Genomic DNA, 20,379 nt, shown 5'->3' with positions numbered 1-20,379 from the left:
TGTTTTTTGAGATATTGAGATTTCGTGGACCTTTTTACTCATGGATGCTTAAAACTACCCTACATACACGAGAATAACCGTTACTTATAAAACAACATATAAAATAATTGTGTGTATATCTGTATATACAACTAAATAATTAAACCTTAATATTCATGAAAATCACTGTGATTTGTTCGTAGATATTATCGAAAGAATATGTATGTAAAGATATTGAAAAAAAAAATCTTTTACTGGATCTAAATTCTTTGAAGATATATTATCAATTGTACTACTAACCTGTCTTCGTCGTATCCTTTTCCGCGCCGTTTGAAATATCCTCCAATACAATATAAGTATCACTAGAAGCGGCAAATAAAACGATGATATCGTCGCAAACACCTGATATCCGACGTCTTGGCTGATTAGACATTTCAAATCCTCGGATATCCTGCGCTGCCAATCGGGATCCTTCCAGCCGAGCATCGGTGCCACGCACACCAGGAAGGACACGCTCCACACGGCCAGGATCATCAGCATTATACGACGCTTTGTCCTTTGATGGATGTAGTCGATGTTCGTCACAGCCCAATATCTGGAATGATAATAATAATAGATCATTTTTATTATATTATTATTTAGTCGGAATTCTGTGTAGTTTTTGAAATTTTTTGTCCACGTTTTTGGCCACAATTTTGAATCGATTTTAAAAATTCGAAAACTGGTTGGATATCGTGTTGATTAGTTTTTGGCTGTTTCTTTAAACTTGTTTTACGTTTTTGATGAATCTTTGCATAATGATAGACTTCGTAGTCTGGAATAACATACTTAAATATTATAGACCTACAATAAACAATTAAATTATAAGAAATCATCTTAACAATCTCTGCATTGTTAGTGTTGCGAAAAACTTAAAATTTACGAAAAAAACACAACAAAACTGGATAACACAACGCGAATATTGAAATAGATATTATATACAAGCAATGCAAATAATTAACTTCCCGAAGGAGAAGTTTATGTTTTCATAAAAAAATCCGATTCCCTAACTTTATGTTTTCTCGACGTTTCAAGCCATTCTGAATCGAATGAGACCAAATTTGGAAAAAGTATGTGTGTGTGTGAACAGATTTTTTGCCGTCCATTTTCTCCAAAACGGATGGACAGATTTCAAAAATTTAAAAGCCATTCGATGTATCTCGACGAGGACTATTGTTTGCAAGTTTTGTGGGACGATCGGCCGAGACGTTTCTTTATAAATAGCAGAAAAGTGAAAAATTTTTCGTCTACGTTTTAGCGCGCAATTCTGAACCGATTAAGAAAATTCAAAAACCGTCCGAAAGATATTGATTGGGAATCGTGCTGATTAGTTTTTGGTAAAGATCGGCCGGGCCGTTTTCTTGTAATAAAGTTTTTTTTTAAAAAAAAAACGACGATTTTTATGATTATTTTTTTGACGGTAGATATCTTAGTCTTCTAGATCATACTAAAATGTTACGGCCCTACGACAACTCGTTTAGCTTTAAAAATTCATCAAAGTTTGCAAAAATTAGTATCGTTCTTTTGGCATTTGGCAAAATTAGACCTTTGATTGACGTTTTCACAGAAACGCCTGAACCGATTTCAGAAATTTAAAAGCCATTTGATGTATCTCAATGAGGACTATCGTTTGTCAGTTTTGTGAGACGATCTGCCAAGCCGTTTTTTTGCAATTTGAAAAAAAGTGTTAAACTTTTCGTCCACATTTAAGCTCATCCTACCGAACCGATTTTCAAAAAATCAAAAACTGTTCGAAAGATATTAGTTGGGAATAGTACTGATTAGTTTTAGGTGAAAATCTACCGAGTCGTTTTCTTGTAATTAACTGTTGAAAAAAAAATTTAAGCCGATTTTCATGTAACTTTTTTTGGCGATATACATCATGGTCTTATAGAACTTACTGTAATATTACGGCCTTACGACAAGTAGTTTAATTTTGAAAATTCGTCAAACTTTGCTAAAATTATTATCATTTTTTTAAAGTAGGATTGATGAAGTATATTATTTACACTTTTTTTTTTGATTAAGTCGATTATTTACACATATCGGGAAGTTTATGTAACTTGCCTCAAGGCCAAATACCAAACCAACTAGTTTATTATATTATTATTTAGTATGAGAGTTATTATTAGTTATATTATTATTTTTTTTATTCTATATTTTATTCACAACTGTCCAGTTAAGGACATTTAATAAATTTGGGGAATTTACAATTGTCAGCCATAAAAGGAAATTGTACTCTAAATGGTCATGTTGGAAAAACAATTCAATAGTTGTTTTTCCATTCGTTGTAATATTAACAATATTTTATTAATAATTATATAATCTTAACTATTTACTTATAAAGTAATTTCTTATAAACAATGACTAAGTTATTTCATTTTTTATTAGGAGAGTGGATGACAAATCCAGTGGCGCTTTTCTTTGGGTGAGTGATGAGTTTGTTTCTATATTTATGTGTTGTTTTTGTTATTACATCTTTTATGGTAGAGGTGTTTATGTCGAGATAAATTAGCCAGTTTGAGATAAATTTTGGTCCCCTTAAGGCAATTTTCAATTTGTTCTGAAATTGATGAATTATTTCTATATTAGTCTTATGAGCAATGCCCCACAATTGTATTCCATAGCACCAAATTGGTTTGAATAAAGTTTTATATAAAAGTAGCTTATTGCATGAGCTTTGTTTGGACTTAGTCCGTAATAACCAGTAAAGCTTTTTGGTTTTTATCTCAAGCTGTTGCTTCAAGAATTCTGTAAAGTTTCTGAAACTTTTTGTCCACAATTTTGAGTCGATTATAAAAATTTAAAAACTGTTCGATGGCTTTTGGTTGGGTTTTTGGTAAAGACGATTCATTTTGATGAAATGTTGATAACGATAAATTTTGTAGTCTGCAATTACATACTATTATTATTATTATTATTATAGGCCTAAAATTAACTATATGATTCACTGAGTCGATACCAGTTAAAAAAATAAGCTATATAATTATAAGAATTTATCTCAGCTTATAATTATTGCCGCGTCGCGATACTTGAGCGATTCTAATAAGAATCTTCATACATTATTTGTATATACTAAAATATGTACGATTTCGAACTTACACAGTTTTTGAAATAATTTTTTTAACGAAATTCACTAATTTTGTATTTATATGAAATTATAAACACTAATCTATAATTTTCTTATATATACAATAACATTTTCATTGTTTCACTATCGAATTACAATACTACAAAATGTAGGTTAAAGTTACGAATTCTTAGTAGTGTATGTCTATGATGGAAATATGTATATGAGACGGAAAGCCCCGGTTTTATGATCAAAAATAAATTATATGTGTGTATAAGCTAGTTTGTTTGGCGTATCAAAATAGAGAGCATCATCGTTTTTAAATCTAGTTTTTAATTATTGTTTATATACAATTAACAGAGCAAATTTATTCAAGGTGAGCAAATAACAAAATCATTTTTTATAAATTTATAAAAAAATTTAGAGATTTACAATTGCAAAAGACGGAAATAAAAAACTAGTGAGTAAAACAAGTTTTTAATCTTTACAAACCAATTTTAATTTTTATCTATGAAGAAAATCCTTGAAGAATTCAAAATAGCTTTTTTTATTTGTTTTATTATTGAAATAAATTAATGTTCTTATAGTTTTTTAAATATTTTTGATATTATATATATTGATATTTATTTTCCTTTTAATGTCATCATATTAACAACAGACAAAAAGGGCTTTATTCTTGTGATTTTTTTTAGCAAAGTTTCTCCATATAAAAATGAATTTGTCGAGTTACATGGTTTTTCATGGAACGTATCTTCCGTTTAAAACGGGGGATAGGTATACATTCTTTGATTTTTCGTTACTGATTACAGTTGATATTCACCCTTAAATATAATACAAGTTTCGGGCAAGAAATGGATGAAATTGAATTAATTTACACAATTAGAGATTTTATAAGTGGGTATGGTTGAAAAGCATCACTTTGAAACCGTCTCGTATTGTATCGTAAAATGTTATTACCTTCTCGAAGGAGAAGTTTGTTTTCGCAAAAAATCCGATTCACTAATTATTGATTAAATCGATTTTTTATACATATCGAGATGTTCATGCAACTTGCCTCAAGGCAAAATGCCACTTGCAACTGTTTTTTTTTAATTTTAAATTTTATGCACAGCATTTTTAAATTTATTTGCACAGTATGTTATTTATTGTCGTTTTTTGTTTATTGAATATTTTATGAATAAGTTTTTATATTTTATATGTATAGGGTAAATGGCTTCTATGGTCCGCGGGTAAAAAGGTTCACTATCAAAAACAAATGAAGTTGAGAATTATTTAACAACAGTAATTGAAATTTGAAAGAAAAAAGTGTACAACCAGCTTGATTCTTACAACGTTGCTATAGGGAATTGTTAATTTTAAGTTAGAATCTACAGTTTCTTATATTATGAGGGCGGGGTAAAGAGGACCAACTTAACCTTCACTCTGGTAAGACTGTAAAATATGAAAAATAATAATTTTACAAAGATAAATTGAATAAATAATTATTCCAGCCCTACTGATGAATATTTCTGACAAAATACCAGATCAAGGTTCTACTCAGTAAAATATAAACCAAAAAAAATTATATTTTGCGTTGGTTGAATAATCTAGCTATTATTTCGTAAAATCTTTTTAAAATTAGAAATAAGACATTGGATCTGTTTGCCTGTCTCATTTTACCCCAACTATGAGGTAAAAAAGCCAGGTGACATATTTTTAAAAAACAGTAAAAAAAACACATTTCAACAATGATGAATTAGCTAAGAGTTTTACTGAACATAGTCAGATAGTTGTTTCTTTGATATATGTTATTTGTTTTTATATAATTGTTCCGGTTTTCACAATATAATTATTTAAATTCAAATTGAACCATTGTGCCTCGCCCTACCCTATTTCCATTTTTTCCAAATTACTATTAATTATATTATACCTTTTATTTTTTTCATTATTTATTTAATAATGGAAAGTTTTCCACATGCCATTTCACATTAAGAAATAATTTTTAATCTCTTGCAATATTTATTAGAAAATAAAGGAATTACAAGCACTATATTACAGTGAGTAAAGTTTTATTATAAATCTTACACCAGGCTTTAAAATTCTAGATTGATTTATGAGTTTAATCAAAATAGTAATTGCAAAAAGAATTTATGGCAAAATTTTAATGCAATATAAGACTATTATTGAATTCTGCAGATATATAGTTTTTATGGATTTTACCATGAAGATATGAACTCGTAAAATACAAGGTGATAAAAACTGATAATGATAAAGTAATATCGGTAGATATATGATCGAACATAAACACATATTATATGATTATATAATACATTATTAGATGAAAATCTTGTGCGTTGTTGCACCACAATTTTAATAGATTTTTATGGAACTTTGAAAAGACTTGAAATTAAGATGAAATCATTTTCAACTTGTCTAATTAATAATGATCAAAATAATCAATAATAATTCATTTAACCTTTTTTTCACGGACAATATGGACTTCAATTTCAATTTTTATATTTCAGTTCAAATATTTTTTAAATTTCATTGTTAGGTTACTTTATACAATTCTTGTTTGTTTTATTGAATTGTTAGAATCTCAAAGAAATAATTTATATTTTAAACATCTAACTGTTTTCTATATTCCAAAGTTACTTTAAAAGTATTTCGAAAATGACTACTACTGATTAATCAAGGCATTTTTTGTAATAAACAGTTAAGAAAATTAACTACTATTCTCAAATTTTTCGCGAAAAATGTGAGTACGAATATAATAACTATTTGAAAGCTCGACAAAGCTGTCGATTGAAATAAAAAAGTTAAAAAAATGGCATTATTTATTTTAAAAATTCAAATAATTGATACAATTGAAATAAATTACTATCATAACAATTTGCCCTTTAAAATTATATTATATTTCCTTTGCCTAATACAAATTAATTACAATGTAACCTCTAAAACAAACCATTTGCTAGCTACAACTAAACAAATATATCATTTTGATAATATTAATGTAATAATATATTCAAAGTCAGTACGTATATATTTCAATTAATTTACATATGCGTTCATATGTATACACCTTTGCACCTATCCATTTTCATGTTTACTTATTTATGAAGGTACTAAGATGTTAGTCAGTCTTAATATTTGCAAACTAAGGAACCTTAAAGGGCCTTAGATACGTTGAAGGGTTGCATTTAAGACATTCTCTATCCTCTCAAATTGTTTATTTGCTCGAAATTAACTATGTTTATTATAACCCTAGATGGCGTTAAGGGACTATTTATTAAATCAATCTTCTTGCAGGGTCTTTTCATTTTGAACATAGATTATTAGATACATATTTAAATATTAAGTTTTTCAACAAGAAAACTGGCTATGTTTTACGCTAAAATCATACTAAATTCGAAATCCCGTCAAATGTTGTGAGATATGGTATAAGTACATTGGAGAGGAAGACTTGTTCTTGATTTTATTTACTTTTGAAAACAAAATAATGATGTTAATATTTAAGCAAATTAGAATAAAATGAACACCATAGACATGCCAGTGCTAAAAAGGAATTGCAAAATTTCGATATAATTGTTTTGATGTCGAATATGCTTCACGATTTTAGTTTAGAACCTACTTGCGAATTTTATGTTTTCCCGACGTTACAAGTCATTCTGAATCAAGAGAGACAAAATTTGCAAAAAGTATGTGTGCATGTGTATGTGAGCCAATTTTTAACCTTTCGTCGACGATATTTCAAAGACGACTGGGCCGATTTCAAAAATTTAAAAGCCATTTGATGTTTTGATTTTTATCATTTTTGAGTAGAAATCGCCTGAATCCTTTAATTAATTTGCAGACTAGTGCAAAATTTTATGACCACAATTTTGAATCGATTTTAAACATTAAAAAACTGATATTGATTGGGAATCGGGTTCCATAGTCTAAAGTAAAGATCGGCCAGGCCGTATTGAATTGTTTTTGACGATTTTTATGAAATTTTGTTTAACAATAGATCTTGTAATGTGAAATAATATCTGCCTGCGATAAGTGGTTGGATTATAAAAATTCATCAAAGTTTATAATTTCGTCGCAAGCTTGAGCGATTCTAATCAGAATCTGCGCCGAAGCAACTTTCCGTTTTTTGTTGTTTTGATGTAGCTACTTATTACAGTTGACATATACAAATAAAATACATTTTTAAAATAAGAAAATGATAAAATGAAATGTGTTAAACAAATTAATTCAACACATACAATATCAGATATAATATGTATGTTTGAAAGACATTCAATTGGAAATTATATTGATTATATTGTAGTGGGAGCAAAAATGATATGTTTGAATTCAGTTGAATATATTATTGGAAAAGCTAAATCTTATTAATAATAATCTAATCTAATCTAATTTGATTAATCTTTTTTGATTAAGTTGATTATGCATACATTTTAGGATGTTCCTGCAACTTGCTTTGAAGAAAAATGCTAGTTATATTAGTTTTTAAATAACAATCAGTAAATTATATAAGTTATAATCTTTCTACGAGCATTTATGATTCGAGCCGATGTGAGAAAAGTTTTCATATAATGATAAAAAATATTTTCAATCGCTATCATATATTACAGTTATAATTTCAAGTAACTACTTGATATCACTACTGCTTAATATCAAGCTGGGCGTGCAATCAGTGGTTGCTAAGCGACGATTCCAAAAACCTCACTGGTTGGAGAAAGCGGCCTAGTTAGATATCACGTGTATTCTTTACTTGATTTAAGGAAAAATAGGAAAATTTACGATTTTTTCGAGAATTTACGATTTTTTCGAGACTAAAAATACACGAAATGTTTGGTGGAAGAGGGGGGGGAGGGTAATTTTAAATATCACGACGTATAACCAAGGGGGAAGAGGGTCCAAAAATCCCTAAAAAATCAATCTCGTGAGAGTCGAAAGTCGAAGTCAATATAGGTTTAATAAATTTCTTTGTGATACTTTTTATATTCAAAACATTTTGTGAATTGATAAAAAATATAATGATAATTTGGACTAGCAAAAATGACACAAAATCAAATGTTGATAATGTTTTCTAATTTTCACAGTGAGAGACGAAAAAATCAAAAATTTCCTCGAAAAGTTCTTGAACTTTCAAAATCACTAAGTCAACCTATATTCCTACTGTAAAAAAACACCTTGTAACTCAATATATAATATAATATTCTCTTAAATCAATTTTATGCTATCGTTTTTAAAAATTAAACTTTCCAATACGGATCCCGACGCGAACGTTACATTAAAAAGTTATTCCGCTCGGCAAAGTTACTTGATATATTCAATTAGTCGCACATTTGCGATTAAAATGTCGGCTATTTGCAAATGAAATTTACAGCTCCTTCCACTGCAACAATAATCTAATTTATTTGCTTTCGAGTGAGGCATATTCGGCGATATCAAATATAGAACGAACCCATCGCAATTAACATTTGGATACTGTGGCCGAGAGCTAATTTTGCCTACCATGAAATTGTCAGAGGCATTCAATCTGTATTTAATATTTCCTAACTTATTGAACTTCATAAAATATGAGTAAGAATTTTTGGAACCAGTATATATTAGAAATATGAATACACCTTTACACTAGTCGAGATAAAAAAAGAGTGCGCGTAAGGTTCACACGCGATTGAAGTAAAACTTATTTGCTACTGTACAAGATGGCATTTAAGTAAAAATAAATACATCATATAACGATTTTGAATATTGTTTATTAGTAATGTGGTAACACTCGTGATGCACACATTTTTTAGTGTCAACCATTATACACATTTATGTAATGATAAATTATAAATTATATATTTATAATAGCATTGAAAATATGTATAATATTTAAAAACAATAATGTAATTAAAGTCATACTTCAAATATGACATGATCGGTTTGTCATTGTAATTAGCATTTAGAAATGAATCTTCATTAGAGAAATGAAGCATTGCTGATTAATAATTTCTATAATATTTGTTCATATAGCGGATTATGTTAAAGAACGCCTAAACAAATATTGTTTTTGCAACTTCACTCATCATGTAATTGCGTTTGAAAAACTTCAAGTAATTAAAATTAACATACATTCTTTGACTGCTTGTATTTTATTACTTTTTCGCTGGCAATATAATCTCGTCCTCTGAACAGCTGTAATATCTTTCTTGCCTAAAAAATATTTTCCATTTTAATAACTTCAAAGATTCATAGAAACTACGAATAATATAGAAATAATTTATAATCAATAAACTTACGTTTAGTTCACGAAGCAAAAGTTTAATTTGTTTTTTTATTTTCAAGAAACAGGGTAAAATAATCTTCTGATTCAGGCATTTTTTATTAAATCAAGATTTGTACTACGATGTAACCAATAATGTTTATTTATCTATGCCGATTTCCTTGTAGGTATCGGTACGCATACAACGGTGATGCCGGTACGCATACAACGACAGATCCCTATTCATATACACGACGACTAATCACAATCGACCCGTATAGAAATGATATCATCGAAAGCGAATGACGAATCATTGGCACTCGACTCTTATCTTATCTTATCTGCCGTAACGCACTTCCGTTGCATTTTTACGGATTTACACCGTAGTCGCGCCTAAAGAAGTTTTACTTCATCTTATCATCTCGATAAAGTTGTTACATGGGCCAGCTCGATCATGCTTCTACATTTTGTTTTTATATATAATTTTAATATTTAGCATATATTTTTCTAAATTACTGATGATTCTATTTCGACTGCATCAGCAAAGAAGGAATAAATCTTACAATACTAGATAAATACACCCGAAAGATTTTCACATATATCTGAATAAGTAGCATTTTTAAAATTACATTTTTTTGGTTTTTTATTAATTTTTTGGTTTTGATTCCATTAATCAAAATTTTGTATGCATTACAAATGCTTCTGTAATATAATATTATTTTTTCTCCTTTAATATTATAATGCTGAATCTAGTTTAATAAATCAAAATATTATTCTATTAAATTATATTATCGAATATAATTAAATTTGTACAAAATATTTGTATTACATTAGTATTGATGATTTCTAAATGTATATGAATACGTTAGTAATATCTATCGAATTGGCAATCACTGGAATGCAAATCAGCATAATATTCATAGAGTATCACATCATAACCAAAGGATCGACTCGTCGGATGCCAGATTCAATAATAACCTCGACAGAAATGCAAACAGGTGCCAGTATACACTAATTGCGAATATTGTGATACCTCAATATTATATGTTAAATATGCACAGGTGAATATACATATCCAATTGTGGAAATTCTGCATTAGCAATCATTTACTACTGGTATCATCATGCTTGATGTGAAAATGAAATACTCAGAAATTTAATTCTACGAATATGCATCACTTGAAGGGATGTAATTAGCATGTATCTAGAAAAATAATCCTACTATAATTGATTCCATAATTTGATTATGGAATCAAATTTCAGATTGAAGATATCAAAATTTATTCAACGGTATTGCAGTTTGTAATGTATTTTTATCTATCATTGAATATTTATTCCCATGAAATAGAAATTAGTAAGCTAGTAATCATAGGGCAAATTCTAGAACTTACAGTTTCATGAAGAAAATGACAGTGATTATTTGAAACCTTATAAAAAAGTAAGCAAACTAAAAACTTTCAAAGAAAAATGTGGATATGTTTGAAATTTAACAGTAAATATGACCCAGTTTTACTAAATGGCAATTTATTTCACGTTGCCGCAGTAACTCCCAAATTGCTGCAACTGCATTTATAAAACTCTTTAGAATGTTTTTGAATGATTAAATCACCTCTTATCAAGAGAGCTTACATATAGGTGAATTAATAGTGTTACTTCATGATGGTCATTTTTCAAAGGATTCTTTAATAAATACTTTTATCAAGGACACTGTAATTATTAAACAAGAAAAACAAAAACATAAAATATCACAGAAACGTTTGTATTACTAATTTTTGTTCCAAACTTGGTTTATTTTTGTATATTTGCTTGAATTACCACGTTTCTGTTATGCTCAAAAACCTGACTTCTAGATGGAATTCTCATTAATATCATATACAATATTTATACGGATCTAATCCATCAAGCCAATTGCTACCTATGCAGATTTATTATCATCTCTTTTATCCGATAACTTTGAAAATAATATATTATATCCAATGCCAAATTTTCAAGATTAGCAGAGGGAATCCAATTCAAACATGACTTTGCAAATCTGCAAGGCTTTACGGGAGAAGGTTATAGTAAAAGATTATGTGCTGTAATAGACAAAGGAGTAAAGAAATTTTCCTTGAATTGACTATGAAAAAGTGTCTTTTTTGAATGTATAATGCCCTATTATCACAAGATGCACTTATTTATTATTAAATATTAAAAAAAACATGCTGCGATTTTCGAAATTGGTAATAATCTGAAGAACCAAATTATAATGTTCACTTATATAAAAGTCTCAAAAACTAATGAATTTTAATTGAATATGATTTAAGATAGCCTATCACGGATTTTTAAAAATGATTATAAAATATAAAATTTAAATTCCTTATCAAATTTAAAATAATCAGAATCTTAGTTGCAATATACTTATTACATTTTATGATATTTCCAAAAGCTATCATAAAGCTAATAAAGTAGGGTAGAGCGGGGCTAGTTGAGCATAGGGGCAAGTTGAGCAATCGAAATATCTCAAAAACTATTCACCGTCCGTTTAGGCATTATATGGCGGCAAGATAGAGGTTTGAGAGAAATAAACATACCGCAATCGCTAGTGGCCGCTGGACAAATGAGTGAGGCTCACGGGCGTTTTGTTTATTTTGAGACCAAAAAGTAAAAACGTAATTCATCATGAGTTTTCGTCTGGTTTAGTCAAATGTTATTTGTTTTTAATCAGGTAAATGTTATTCTTTCATATAATTATAGTACTTTTAAGATGCACAGAGATTTTGTATATAATACTTACGTTTTTTTTTATAAACTTACTTTTATTTCGAAATTCCGAGTTGGGGTTAGTTGAGCATAGTTGCTAAACTTGTTCTGTCACTAAGACAATTACCATTAACTTCCAGAAATTAATTATTATTTATAAAATTTAAGCTAAGTCTATCAGTGATAATGATTTTCAACAAAAATACTGAATATAATGGTAAAATTATTCCAAAGATACGATATTGTTTTGTTGATTCTGCTTTTCGTTAATTATTCAAAGCAAATTACTATAGGTTTTGTTTTTTTGTCAATAAAGACTATAAATATAGAACTGGTTATTAAAAACTTATTTTATTTTATCACTAATCGACATTGAGCCTATGATTTCAATGCACTTTCTTAGTGCTCAACTTGTCCCACCTATGGGGTACATTGAGCATTCTTGACTTTTTGCATTTAAACAGCTGTAGCTTTTAAATTTTACTTATCACCAAAAAATAGTATCAACACTTCTGTTAAGCGATAAATAGCAAATCCATTGAGCCGTATAGCAATTTATTTAGACTTTTCATTGAGGAGCTACATCCGTTTAAGTAAAAAATTGCTCAACTAGCCCCGCCCTACCCTAAATTTTATTTTATTTTATTACAGGTTAGAGATATTTCTGAAAATAATGAAATAACAAAAACCCCTTTTCAATAAAAAGTGAAATATTTATTCAAAAAACTGGCATGAATTTTCCAATGTTTCTTATAAAATTTAAAATCTGTCAATGTAAAATATTGTGTCAATTTTTGCAACTAAAGATTGGGAACGACCTATTTTTGTTCGATATTTGTATAAAACTATCGAAAAAAATCTCAAGATATAATAATTAAAGAGAAAATTTCAACTAAATTTAATTAAAATGAAACCAATACGAGTCCTAATCGAGTTTTCATCGGATGGTTAGCCGCCCGTGAAAACACAAACTTCTCCTTTCGGAAGCTAAAACTAATTATAAAAAAGGACAACTTATTTTTTAAGATTTCATTTAGAACATTATAGGGTATCGTAACTATTAGTTAGAAATGGCTCAACTGATTGCGCATAGTTTGAAACACTTTTTTTGGAAGTATAATCATCGTTGTTAGTTTTTTTGGTTGTTGGCTAGTTTGTTTGTTTGTTTGGCTATTATTAAGTTTAACCCCCTAATATATATTTTTAAGAATACAATATTTAGTTGTTTTACAAAATGTAATGTTGTTTTTAAGCTAGATTCAATAGCTTTTTTTATATAACCTCCATGACAGCTTACATGTGAGTGGGGTTAAAAAGATCAACTGAAACTTTATCTTGGCAAAAGTATAAACAGTAAAAAAAAATAAATTAAGTTAAAAAAGCAGTTTTATAAAAGTTTAATTAGATAAATAATTATTCTTACACTTATGATTAATATTTCTGACAAAATACCACATTAAGGCTATATACAGAGTGTTATCTCTGTAACAAATGTTCCAATAAAATTTATATTTTGAATTAGTTGAATATTGTAGCCTGTTGATATTAAAATAACACATTGGAAAATTCCTTTAAAATTAAAAATGATAAAAAGAATTTGTATGCTCCTTGGATGTCCATTTTACCCCGCCTATAGAGTAAAAAGGAACATAAGACGAATTTTAGATTTTAGATCAACAAAAATAGTAAAAAAGACAAAACATTTTTATAATTAGGACTCAACTGAGAATATTACTAAACATAGTTCGATAGTTGTTTGTTTGATACGTGTAGAGTGTTGTGATGTAGTTTATTTGGTTTAGTTAGTATAAATACTTAAAATCAAATTGGAGCTTTGTGCCCCGCACTACCCTATAACCATCTATATTGACAATTTTTATCAAAAAGGGATTCCATATTTTCATCAACTACTTCAGAGTTCTCTCTATGTAAAATAACACTATAAAAATCCGGGAAGCAGGTGCAGAATATTGTTGTCGTATGAAAAATGTACTCTCTATAAATATGCAATCATGCGCTTATCAGAGACGACTGACATTTCGGCCGGAACGTGTGACGTGTGCGGTAATGAAATCCGGAGTCGCACGAGCTGCGATCCATAGTTGCCACAAACTTCTATTTGCTTTCGATGCACTACCCGAAATTTATACATCATGATTTGGAATATTGCCAAAAGAGACATTGATTCATAAATGACAGCCTCTTTGTACCAATTTTTTGGTAAAAAGAGAATTTTCAATGTGTTTGAATGTGACAGGAATATTAGTAACTTTAAAATCAAATAACAATAATACTGAAATTGGATTAATTATTATTTACTACCTATTCTTAATATACGTCCTAATTAATTTGCTGAAAAATAGTGCAATTTGCTAAAAATTGAATTAAAATTTATTGCATTGTCATAATACATACTAAATAATAATTTTTAGAGGTAGGCCGGTGAAAGACAGGTGGTCAGAGCTAGTTATTGCGTTTGCGGTGACCTAAGGTCTGGGCATACTGGAAATGGTATGCCGACCGAAGTCCGGTGGCCAGGGCTAATAAATGAGCAGCAATTTCCGAAGCAGCAAAGACCAACCAATGCGAAAATGTGAAATTAATTTTTAATAAATTCTTTCCAACCGAATAAAAATATATTTTATTTTTATTTGAAATTAAACATTGTTTACAAAAATATAAAAATGTTATAGCATATTATTTTTATTATCCTTTGACGCCAAAGAATACTTGATACTTGATTTTTAAGTGAAGGTAATTGAGCATTTTAAATCATGAGCTTTTCATATCCAATCCTACTTTTCTCCATATCACTAGCAAAAATAGAAGAAATATTATTTTACTGATTATATAAATAATCAAAACTTTCTAAATACATTTTATTTACTTTTATTTGATTTTACTAATAAATATCAATAATCTGTGACTAAGCTAAATTATCTGCGTAAAAACTAATTACTGGTAATTGACTACTAATGTTCAACAAGCAGCAAAATAACGAACAAAGTGATGTGATCTATATAAAATTTACAGTTATTATTAAAAGATTTCAAACAAACAAACAAACTTTTGACTCTTTAAAAGACATGTCGTCTACAGATCATATTAATGTGAGCCTCTACTCAATGCAGTAATGGAAACTTGTTTAAACAAACATACTTCATCTTTCTCCCTTTAGACCCTTCTCAAAATCAGTACAGTTTAGCTATTATGACGACTGTCACAACCGTATGCAGTGTACCCTGCATAGTTTTAGTGTTTTTTATTTACATACTAATATGTCAGTCTGAGTCAATATAGTTTAATTGTTATCTGCATGGATTGAGTATAATAAAATATTATGTAAATACCACATCAAATTTTTAGATGATTTTATTGCTACTTTTTTCCACTGTATGACGATCTACATGTAGAACCGAATTTAATCATTTTAATTACCCAGTCATGGTTGAATAGGTGTCATTTTCATAATAATTAAAATATTTAGTTACAAAATATTATTACTATCTTTGTACTTCTAAGATTATGCTAATATTGAACCTTGATATGAATTCTTGAGGTGCAGACATCCTAGATGACAAGTCATGTCATTAACACAAGATGTTAACATGGATGCATTATAACCCGAAGCTAATTGAATTCTCTGAACGTGTTATCCTTGCACCAAGATATATCATATCTCCTGAATTAATTATTAATGAATCATCTGTGCAATATGTGTAAACATAGATTATTATATTAGTAGCGTGACATACAATCAAGGATCAGCTAAGTATCCTTTATGAGGTTCAATACGTATAACACCTCCAAAAATACTTGAACGACGTAGATTCGTCCAAATATCATTTTAAATTATTAATTAATTATTGAAATTTTTATTACCTTACCGTCGGGTAAGTAATGGTGATCATAAAGAATAGAAAATGAAAATTTTTGCATATCTTAACGTTTCAGAGGTTTTTGAACATTTTGGCATACCTTAGAAAAAATGAATGTATGTGTGTGTCTGAATACAATAATTCAAGCAAATTTCAAAATTCTCGAAAACCTAATATTTCAAAGTTTAATTTTTTGTTCAGAAATTTTAAATTTCGGTACGGGAAGTTCCAGCAATTTGCCTTATGCCATGCACCACCAGATATTTTACTTAATTGCGTTCCAAACGCAAAGTTTTAGTAACTACTTAAACCCAAAAATGGATTATGATAGTATATGATTCATATTACGATTCACGTTTTGTGTGAAAAAATATTTTGACCTGAAGTTTTTGAGATGTACGTTTTTTCTATAAAACCAAAAACTCGTATACGACTTTTTGAAATCAAATTATCAGATTTTTTGTGATAATTTAAATAAAATGCACGTATTTTTAGTTTTATTTTACGCACTTAAAAATAATTTTTGGTTTCTTAATTGTTTTAGAATTCTTACTTAAAATAATCAAATAACAAAATCATAATTTGAAAACTTGCAGGCAAAAAATTATTTTTTACTGAATCAAAAGCATAATTTAACAAAAAAAATGAATATTGTATTTATAAATATTGACTTATCGGAGATATGGAAGGGCATATTTTTCTTCATCTTGATTTATCATTGAAATTTATAAAATTTTTAGTTTTTAAAATGTAAATTTACTAATAATTATAATTGATATTACGTTGAGTTGTAAGCGCATACGGTTGCTTTATAACAAACTAAAAATATAAATTTCTAGTATATTTAGCATAAATTAATTTTTATGTGTAGTTATTTAAAGTGTTAATTTCAAAAATTAAATATATATTTACTTGTATTCAGAAAAATAAAATCATAATTCATACTAGCTATTACAAAAATCTAATATAAAAAGTTTGGCTTCTTTTAGTCTTTAAATTATTAAATAAATATTCATTTCTTTAAAACACAAAAAAGCGTTAATATAGGTATTGATGTGCAAAAATATATATTTTGCGGATACGCATTTTATATCTAACTATCTAACTAAAATGAACTAAAAGTAGCTATGTATTTTAGTCTTCATGAATATCAGTTAAGCCTAATTGAAAACGTCAATCAAGAGTTCATATATATGCATTGTTACATTTAATATAATAATCCATAAATTCTGAGTAAGTTTAAATCAATTCCAGAGCTATATACATATATAAGTCAAGTATTATCTATAAATTTGATTGAAAATTAATTTTAGTTTAGAATCGATTATAACATTATTAGAATATGCGAAATTGCTGACATTGTGAAGTGTTATGAATATTTCAATGATGATTTTATCACTATGTAATCTGTTATAGTAAAATAGTTTAGAATATGAAGTTTATACTTAAAAAAGTAATATAGAATTTTAAATGCAAGTAAAATCTTCTAAAATTATATATTTCGATTATATAAATTATTATTTAATTATAACTTACAAGCATGGTTTGATGAAAGATGTGTAAAACAAAACTCAGTTTTTCAGGGATTCGAAAAGGTTTGAATGTATTTCTAATTTTTATAATACAACCATCCTTTTTAGTTTTTGAATTGATGTCATTAGAAATTATATAAAATATTATTAGATATATGCTCTTGAAAGACTCACAATTTTTTAAAAAGTATGCAAGCTTGAAAATGCAATTGCCGTACTTTGCACCTCTATTTTTACCTTCGAAATGTAACTTCAAAAAAAGTTTCATTACGTGACTTTCATATTATCCATTTATATAAAATTATACACAGACAGCAGTGGAATGCAACAGCAAACATGACACTTAAAATTTATTACCTCGTTGCTTCTGATACTATTTATATCTTCAATATTATTTTGTTTTTTTGAATAGGATACTAGTGGTTGAAAAAGCTGGAAATTATAATTCATTACTTGCTGGTATCCGATATTTATCTGAAGTGGAATCAAGTAAAAAAATTAGGCCAAGAAGGAATAATATATAGATATTTTAAGAAAATTATGTAAAAATAATAGACCAAAAAATATTATTCTAAGTTGCCAAAATGTGTATGTAATTAGTTGCACTTGATACTACATACAATAACGTATTTTATAACTTTTAATTAGATACGGTAATTAGATTAACAGAAATAATTAGATATAAGGATATAAAGAAAGCAGTTTGAAATCTTTGACATTTCATTTAAGATATTTTATGAAAGTTCTCAAAAACGTGAATAAACTTAATATTTTTTTAAACAGTTTCTGCAAAATTGATGACATAGGCAATGACATTTATTTACATATATTTTAATATAAATTATTTAAATGCAAAAAAATACTGGCATAAACAGCCTTATGATCTAAGGAGTACCTAATAACGAAATATTTTTATTGCAGTTTCTTTACGGCATGTGACCCTAGGGTCATGCTATATTTTTTGTTTTAATTGTACCTTATACAATTTTATAACTATGGGCTTTTAACAAAATAGGTATGTCTAATTTTTAGTGAATACGAGTTGAAATCTGTATTTGTAATACTTGTCAATTATATACGGTGAAAAATATGTGGTAAATTACGGAAAATCCATAATTATTGTTTCTTGTACGCATTTAAAGCTTACAGTTTTCTATTTTTATTTCTCTCATAACAGTTCTATGTGGAACCTCATTTATTGAGTTGTGCGGAAAAACTTTTCCGCCGGAATTACAACTATATCAAAGAGGAAAGAAATAAAAATAATAACAGCAAAACTTCGGACGACTAATGAAGCTAATTACTCATCAGCATGCCAGAATTTTCTTTTGAGGCTTCATAATTATGCAAAATACTGAAGAGCAAAGTTCATAAAATCTATATGGGATGACAAAAATAGATAATGATATATATATATATATATATATATATATATATATATAGACAGGGTGTCCCAGACCTTAACGTCAAGCCGAAATGGGTTGATACTGATAGTATTGACTCCACATTAACGTCCTAAAAAAAATTAGAAAAAAAATTTCAAGTTGTTTGAAAATTATGAGCTTTCAAGTGCAATTTAGAGCTTTGGAAAAATATGACAATTTTCTTATTATCGTAGTTAACTTTTAAAAATTCCGTTTCTGTTGAACCGTAACCGTGAATAACATTTCTAGGACCACAGTAAGTGCCCCAGGATTTCAAGAATTAAGATATTTTGTTGAACTATACGTATATTTAAAATTTTCAAAATCGGTCACTTTGAGAGACCCTTTTTCCAAAATAAAGCAACAAAGTGTGTTGGCAAGTTTTATCAAATTATAAAATAGTAAAATACTTTTAATTTTAAAATTTTATTATTGAAAAATTCCGAGTAATAAAATCAAATTCTAAAAATGTCTAGATTTTTGATAGTACAAAAATAAAAATATAGATACTTTTTTGCTTGATTGTGTTTGAACTACAATAAAAACTAAAAGTTAATTATTCTGCTGTCATAATACTTCTCAAGATTTATGTGTTAAGTATATATTTTATAACAGAAGGCTATAGAAAATTATATCAAGTTATTAAATTTCAAATAAAATTATAGATACGTTTTTAACTTTCCGTGAGGTAACTTATAATAATTGCAAAAAATTCGAAAATGAAAACTTTTATATATATTTACGTTTCAAAGGTTTCTGAACATTTTGGCCTACCTTAGCAAAAAATGGTATATATGTGCACGTGTATGTATGTATGTATGTGTGTGTGTTTGACGTTTTTGAGAGCAAGGATCAACCGATTTGAATGATTTAAAAAACATTAGATTTTTATTTTTCGGAAGTGTGCTGATTAATTTTTGACAAAGGCAGATCTAGCCGTTAGAATGAAGCGTCCAATTTGAATGATTCAGAAAGACATTTTATTTGTATTGACGAACTGAAGAACTGATTAAATTTTTGAAAAAGCATGTCTAGCGGTTTCGGCGATTCAATGAAAATTGGAGGTAAAAAATGATCATTAAACATATGCACATCAAATAATCAGATATTTATCTAAGAGTGTTTTAGGAGAATTTTAAAAGTTTCTAAACTGCAAATAAAACTAAAAATAGTTAATCTGCTGTGATGACTCTCAACTATCCCGCTGTTTAGAAAGAAACCAGATGGTTGTCCTATCTATATCATACATTACATATTAAAATTGTTTCCAGAAAAAAAGTTAATAGTAATGAATTTATAATTGTGGATATAATTACCAGAATCATGACCATTGTTATTTGTTCCATTTAAGTTTCAAACTCTATCTCAAACCGTTTTCGATGAACTAGAGCATAAAAGATGTATAACACCTTCGGACAATATACCCGACAACAATAGATCTGAATAACAAAATACATTTCTATTATTCATTCGAAACGCTTTGTATTTCTATTTCCCAA

At 27.9% G+C, this 20,379-nt stretch overlaps 1 protein-coding gene across 1 annotated transcript in view; it reads right to left on the bottom strand.

Moving 5' to 3' along the window:
- The window catches only part of LOC113367006 (5-hydroxytryptamine receptor-like), a 64,545-nt gene that overhangs the window by 2,362 nt on the left and 41,804 nt on the right, over positions 1 to 20,379 (bottom strand). Inside the window, exon 4 of the mRNA XM_026608639.1 lies at positions 280 to 574. Coding sequence (XP_026464424.1) covers positions 280 to 574 — 295 coding nt within the window. The remainder of the gene's footprint in view (positions 1 to 279; positions 575 to 20,379) is intronic.

The sequence above is a fragment of the Ctenocephalides felis genome, unplaced genomic scaffold, assembly GCF_003426905.1.
Source record: "Ctenocephalides felis isolate EL2017-DRISC unplaced genomic scaffold, ASM342690v1 CF-g0.4_SCAFFOLD_01170, whole genome shotgun sequence".
Taxonomy (NCBI): Eukaryota; Metazoa; Arthropoda; class Insecta; order Siphonaptera; family Pulicidae; genus Ctenocephalides; species Ctenocephalides felis.
This window is presented reverse-complemented; position numbering and strand designations above follow the sequence as displayed.